Consider the following 7,670-nt stretch of genomic DNA (forward strand, 5'->3'; position numbering starts at 1 on the left):
CGTGTTAAGCACGCCAGTCCAATTTTTTTTTTTTATTTTAACTTTTTAATATTAAAAAAAATTGGCCCGCGTGCCATGTGTTTATCTTCACCCATTATATATAGAGCCGTGATTAAGACAACGCTGACGTGCATGAATTAAATTACATGCACGCCAGGCTTTTTTTTTTTTTGGTATATATATAATATTTTAATATTATAAAAATAATAAAAATAATAAAAAAAGGCATGGCGTGCATGAACTGTTCATGCACGCCGGTGTTAGGTTTATTATCGCCCTTATATATATATATATATATGAGAAATTTAAAAAAATGAATTAAATTATCACGCGATTTGAAAATTTTTTTCAAATTTTAAAATTTTTCAATTTCACCCCTCAACTTTCAATTTGATGCAATCTACCTCTATGTCAGTTTTTGAATGTTAAAAGTGATGAAATGACCTTTATACCACCCCCTGAAATTTTTATAAAATTCTAAATTTACCCTTAATTTCAAATTTCAAATTTTTTTTAAAAAAAATTAAAGGGTAATTTGGTCTTTTTAGTGGTTTATGTTAGGGTTTAACGGCAAAAATTAATGGAGGGAGTCAATTGTATCAAATTGAAAGTTCATTAGATGAAATTGAGAGTTTTTGAAATTTAGGGGTCTTATCAAAACGGATGGTAGTGTGTATATATATATAGTTTTCCTTCAAATTTATGGAATTGACATTTGTCTTTTAAAATAAGTAATTTTTATATGCATTTTTAAATTGACATATTTTGTTAATCATATTAAAAAATATATGTAAGCTTGCTTTAAGACAATTTAATACTTGGACTCTGTTTGTTTCGAAGTAAAATGTTTTAAGTTAAAATATGTTTTCAACGAAATCATTTTTTCTCGAAGAATTTTTTGGGTGTTTGACTCGTAACGGCGAAAAATGGCCAATGACCTCAAGCTATGGTCTTATGAACTCTAGCCGTGGTTCGACAACTTCCTGCAATTGTCCGATGAACTCTGGCGGTAATCTTGCAATTTAAAAAGAAGCTCAAAGGTCAAACCAAACACTAAAGTATAAAAATATAAATGTAGGAGTGACTTTGTCCAAAAAGAAGACAATCACAAGAAAGAGAATATTCTGGTTGTGATGAAAAGTTTCATTTAAGAAGATACCCTATTAATATTATTCTACATAGGAGTAGAAAAGCTATAATAATTTTTTTTCTAAAGCAATAATAATTAATTTCACTATTACGTAGACTTTTTATTATTATTATTATTATTTTGAGTAAGCTACTGCGGGCTTGTGTGGTGCTAGGCTGGCCTTTCTGATGATTATGATTTATGGGGTCAGAAACTGTGATAGATTAGAGGAGTCAAATCATCATAATCTGCTGAATTTACCAAAAGGTAATGTGGCTTTTCTCAAGGAAAAATGAGATAAATGTTTGTTTATCACCTAATTTTGTGTAGCTAACGTAATGCAATTAAGCATTTGATAAAAACGTTTAAAATATTCAACCTTTAAATTTGTGTACTTTTAAAAACACGCAACGCAAAAACTTCGGATTTTTTCAATTTTCGTACATAACACTTTTTTCAATTTTGTTTAAAGATGGATGTTTAGTAATAAAATCGCAAGGCCAAAGCCATTCTTTATGTTATAAGCGTAATTATATTTAGTTAACTCATGTACAACTAGCATACAATTAGATGACGTGACAATAATCTAATTGCTAATTCAAAGGCTAATTTTTGTTACCACATTAGTTATCCAGTTGTATGGCATTTATAGAACTCAATAATAGAACCCTTGATCTGGTGCTCATTTGTCTTGAGAAAGCGGTTTTGGACCACTGATTTGGCCCAATTTTCTTTCTGCGCCTCAAGAAACTTCCTAGGAAAACATCTCACATGCTACATGGATTGAAAAGGACATTGTAACTCAAATAATTGGTCGAATCACTCTGAAGCTGGCAAAAGTTTTTATTAATCTTCACAAAAAGTTTGAAAAGAAACAGAATCATTCATCCTACCCCACGCTATCAGGCCCACCTAAATGAGATTAACCAAGCTACAGATGATGGCCAACATCATTGCAACACTCAGAAAGCAATTTATGCATACAACAGGAAATCTCATAAACTTCATGTAATAATATATATCAAGGAACAAAGGAAAAGACATTTTGAAAAGCTTCTTTATAAGCAACATGCAAGCTGTACAAGCATGTACAAATGTGCTAGATACAATTTATGAACCCTTCAAATTGACTACCTCAACTTCACCCACCAGCCCCATAATAACTCAGGCTGGGTTCTGATGATCAGAAGCGGGAAGAAAGCGCTGCAATTCTTAACTGATCTAAATCGCCGATAAATTCCGGTCTTTATGTAAACCAAGAGGAAAGAGAAGTGCTCATATAGAGACCATAATACGCTGTGGGCATGGGCTAGGGTTTAGACTGTACTAATAATCACCTTAGGTGAGAATCGTAAGTATCAAAAAGGGTATCGGGAACAATCAAAGGTAACTTATCTATATACATGAAGAGCCTTCTAAGATTCTCCCTCATCACTGTAGCCATGTCAACTATGTCCTTGCCGTCAGTGAATACCCAGAGGTCGCCGGAGTTCACTCTCTTAAGACTGTCACGACAAAAGGGGCACGACTGCGATCTTGTTCGCCTGCAATTCGTTACAACAGATCATTACTCTTATGTATTAAGAGTAAACACCTTATAAAACAAATATGAGAGTATGTTATTTAGTAGACTGTTATATAACTATCATACAATTAGAATGATGGCAGTGAGTAATGCTATTTAGAAAACTGCTATACGACTGCCATACAACTTGATGATGTGCCATGTCATCCCAGTTGTATAACAATTGTACAGCAATTTAATAAATACTTGCTAAAAACAACTCCGACTCAAAAGTGGCATATAGCTAGAAAACCCAAGAAGTACATTACAATTTACAAACATGTATTGCAACCTGCAAGTAAAACAATGATAAAATGCAGAGGCATAGCACCAACAAACATTATCTACATGATTAAGATGTTCCCTTTGTTTCTTCCAGTCTAATGTGTTTCAATTATAGGATTTTTTTTTTTAATTAAAAAAAAAAACGTATATGAGAGAAAGAGCCTAAAGCTCAGATGCAGGAGCACTAGTGATCATAGAATCATTTTATCTAATCTAACAAACAACCGACTGAAATGTGATGGGCCCTTCAAAAGTTGCATATATTAATTTCCTTTTCAATTCAAATCCAGATCATGCAGCTTGACAATTCACAAAATTCCAGAGGAACACAAATTTCACGCAGATAGTCCCAAAACTCCCTCTCTCCCTAAATCATATTCCCTCTTCTAATAGCACAAATTTTAGGAAACCAATTTTCAAACGCTCCCTGCCGATATCCTATGTATTGATTTCCACTATTACGCTCAAAATTAAAAAGATACATTGTAATGTAATAAATCCAACTGACAAGGGTTGTGGTGTAAGGATGATCCATTGACTTTTTTGGCAACAAACCTTTGAGACAGCCAAATAGGGAAATGTGAATTATTATTTGGGATGGAGTAGATATTGTCAGGTTGAATCTGAAGTCCAGTAAATTAAGGAATTAAGCCAATAGAGTAGCAACCATAGAATCACTAAAATCTCATGGCAGTTAGTTTTACATTCCCTATGTGCTATATGTACAAATAGCAGCACGTTATGAAACCTAATCATAAGAGAAAACTCCATAATTCAATGAGATTTGACACTGACACCTTCTTAACATATCATATAGGAAAGACCTAATCCGCTTGGTGTTCACAACTGATTAACTCTACCATGAGGAAACTACTAAAAGCAGGCATAAATATTGCAATCGCAGTACAACCATTTGAAGCAATTGAAAAATGAACTGTCAAGCAATGAAATTCAGTCCACAATGCCACATGAATTAATACTCCCTCTGTCCGAAAATAGATAGGACACTTTCCTTTTTGGGATGTCCCACGATATAAGAGTTTTCAAAAGTGAAAGCATTTATCCATTTAATTTTCCATATTACTTTAAATTTGAACCCACATGTTTTTATTAATTCGAACCACATTGCTTAGGCCCCCCTAAGGGCCTTTAAGGAAGATTGTTATGTTATTTTATTCCAATAAGATGTATACCATTTGCAAACTCCCATCTACCTTGGGACTGAGAGAGTAGCATTTTCATTCCCACGTGATGGCATATCTTTCATGGGCCATTGAACCAAAACTTACACTTAACAAGCAACTCCCATAATCAATGGCAGTTCTTCCCATAATCAATAAGCTTGAAGTCAGGGTATGATACAGAAGGTACAGAATTTATATGAGTTCAAAGTTCCAACAAAAGTATTGCCCATAACATGTTACCAAGTTTTACACTCCAACACAATCACAGTGCATTAAAATATCAGAAAACAGTGACAACTTAGGATAAGAAAAACTAGCATCGCAGAATCAAGAGTATATTACACCCCAACCAACCCCCCCCCCCCCCCCCCTCTTAAAATTCCCTTGATTATATCAAAAGGAAATGCCGAAAAATGCAACACAACCTCAATGAGATTTACTTCAGGCATCCCAAGTCATCCAAATTCATAAGCCACAGCAATAATCTTTTCAATATCAGGAAACAAAAAACCATTCAAGCTCCCATACATATTTGCAAAAAGATAACCCACAGACCACATCATTCAACAATTAACACATCTAAAACTAGAATTATAGTCATTGGCCCATTGTCATCTACCTTTTCCTAATTCAAATAATGTTTATGATTCTGCACGTTCATATTCATCACCAAGAAAAGGGGAAGAAAAAATAAAGATGTTTCTGCATATTCATATTCATGGACAAGTAAATTAACGTTATGCAAAGTAATCTAATCACAGCCCTAGGTTCATAATGTGTATCTATGCACATGTATGTATGCCTCAATCATACAGACTTCTGCTTATAACTGATAAAGTGTTGTTAAGAAAACTTCACGACAATTAACTTTTGATCGTGAATTTGAACATTTGTTAAATTTCTCTATTGTGTTTTTCTTTTAAACATTTAGAGACACAAATATATCACTCAAATGCGGCCAATCCATCAATGAAAAAAAGGGCTCTTCGCTGGATTCGATCATCGAGTATTAGATGTAAAACAATTAAAAGACCATGAAACATGTAATGTATCCTTAATTAACTTTATTCATACGTACTGAATATTATCTACTGAGTAGACATCAGAAACAAGAATGCCAGACCCAGATCAATTAAATGGTAGACTGTTTTGAGTTCAAGAACTTAGGAAGAAGTAGCTTGATAGAGATAGAGAGCTGGAAATACCATTCGCGGTAACATTTCAAGCACATGGCATGGTTGCAGTTGGGCAATACAATCTTACTATTCAGTTCCATGCATATTCCACATTCTTCCTCCCTTTCATTGTCCACATCCAAACAATGTCTATGTTCATCGTCATCTCTTCTTCGGTACCTCTCCATGCATACTGCCTTCTGCTTTTTATCTTCCGTATCGGTAACACCTCTTTCAAGTTGAAGTAAAGAGGGATAAATAACCGCTGGCCAGAACAAGAATTTAGGCATCAGTAAAATAATAGGGAATAAACTAGTCAAGTTAATGACTCCAAAACCAAAATTCCAATTTTTTTTTTTTTTGATGTCGGGGAACCTCTCCAAGGCAGGGCCCTTTGGACCCACCCCTGCAGAGTAAACCCTGGTCCTGTGCACCACACCTTCGGAAGTTTCAAATATGCTGTACTTAGGAAATTACCATAGAACTCTCTTATACTTGCTTTTCTCTCATGGGTAGACATGGTGGTCGTGCCATCCACATAAACCTATAAAGCATAAGGGAAATCCCTGAGGTCAGTCATATCCATGATTGGACATCGAAACCAAGACAAAAAATCTCATCTAAGGATCACAATTACAACCTTGTAAATTAGGATTCTCAACAGTCCAAGGGCTCCTGCAAGGTGGCAGTCTGTCCACTGGACCAGAAAGAGGAACAGGTGTGCTGCTGGACTATATGACATTCTCATCTGAAGGCAGGCACCATCATAATCCCCTGGTAAATCTGACGCACTGCATCTTGCATTGCAAGATAAGAATTTGAAAGATGAAAATGCGACAGTCAGATTAAGCTAGCAACCTCATAAAGTACAACAGAAACTCATAGAACACACAAGTCACAAACAAAGAAATATCAAGCATCCCAAATTGCAAATAACATGTTAACATCTTCAGCTAGCAATTTTTAGATAAATTAAAGTAGTTATTGTTTGAACGCATGGAACTATCTAGATAACATTTCCATATTTATGACCCAAAAACATATTACAACAATAAAAACGGCAACTTATTGAAACATTGTACGAGTGGGGACAAAACAATAGACAACCTGACCCCCCATTGATCATATAATAATTTAAGCACATAAAAATCAATGAGACAGCTCCTCAGTCAGGTGGAACCACTGCGCACGTGGGCTCGGAGACACAAGTTATCAAGGATTATGCCCAAATGCATAGAAGTACCCCAATATTTGACAACTTCCCCGCCCTCCACCATAAAAATTGAGAGGGAGAGGAAGAGCGAAAAGGGAAAGTGCGTCAATACTACAAAAGAAGTCTCAAATCATCATACTACTCAAAAGTATTGAGACGCAATCCCAAGTAAGAGACCAACATATCATAATCAGAATTTAAACAATCAGTAACAAGAAAATTTTGGGTAAGATATGCTTTAGATTAACACACAGGGAAACTTGAAAAAAAAGGAGAAAAAAAAAAAAATCGAAAATCCAGCTCATGCGAAAAAAACCAAATTTGCAGAGATGAAAACCAAAAGTACACTAACTACTACTCCGAGTGAGTGTGCCAGAGAGAGAGTTTGAATTCTAAGACTCAAACCCACCAAAAAAATACTTAGGCTTTTTTATTATTATTTTAAACTAAAATGCAAGGTTTATTAACTAGAGGTTAAAAACCGAAAAACAGGGAGAAAAAAAATTAAACCTGAAAAGCACCGAAAAACATAATCTGACAACAAATGAAATAAGAAGCTAAAAACCAGAAAATCCAAGAAAGGTAACCTCACATTCCAGACAACATAGAAAAGAAAAAGAGGAAACTTGACACCTAAAGCATTCATATTAATAAAAATTAAGAAAAAGAAAACACTATTTTTTTCTTTCTAAAGAAGAAAAGCACAGAAACCAAATTCAGAGATACCCCATAAACTTACAGAGTATTAGCGTGCTGAATATCAGCTTCAAGCACTTTGAGAGAGTCCTTGAACGACTTTCTCATGGAAGAAGCAACGTACATCTCCAAAAAATTTCACTCAAAACCCCTCCAAACCCCCCAAATTCCAGCCCCTGAAAAAAAAAACCCAGACTTCCTTTCTCTCTCGCTCTCGCTCTCCAAGACGCTCAGTGGGTCAGTTTCTTTCTCTTTCTCTTACAGTGTTTGGGGGGTCCTTCTATTCTGTTCTTGAAAGCGAAGACGGAGAAAGGAAGCGGACACGTGGAAGGCGGAGGCCTGTCGTGGAGCCGCGAGGAAAAGGAATTAAAAATTTGTAGCGTCAAAGAAGTGCACGAATGCGAGGCGAGCCCGTGAAGCCCTT

The 7,670-nt window shown here is 35.2% G+C and overlaps 1 protein-coding gene across 2 annotated transcripts; it reads right to left on the bottom strand.

Annotated features, from left to right (window-relative positions):
• Positions 1 to 2,124: 2,124 nt before the first annotated feature.
• Positions 2,125 to 7,670, bottom strand: LOC132173070 (E3 ubiquitin-protein ligase AIRP2). Of its 2 annotated transcripts, none has more exons than XM_059584639.2 (5): positions 7,290 to 7,670; positions 5,978 to 6,134; positions 5,815 to 5,881; positions 5,368 to 5,602; positions 2,125 to 2,673 (listed from the first exon to the last, which is right to left on the bottom strand). In XM_059584639.2, the coding sequence occupies exons 1-5, from the start codon at positions 7,370 to 7,372 to the stop codon at positions 2,463 to 2,465; spliced, it is 753 nt and encodes a 250-aa protein (XP_059440622.1). In that variant the 5' UTR covers positions 7,373 to 7,670; the 3' UTR covers positions 2,125 to 2,462. The 2 variants fall into 2 exon arrangements, with proteins under 2 accessions (XP_059440622.1, XP_059440623.1); XM_059584640.2 differs by having other exon boundaries at positions 5,978 to 6,128; positions 7,290 to 7,668.

This window comes from Corylus avellana, chromosome 1 (assembly GCF_965113065.1).
Source record: "Corylus avellana chromosome 1, dhCorAvel1.hap1.2, whole genome shotgun sequence".
Lineage (NCBI taxonomy): Eukaryota > Viridiplantae > Streptophyta > Magnoliopsida > Fagales > Betulaceae > Corylus > Corylus avellana.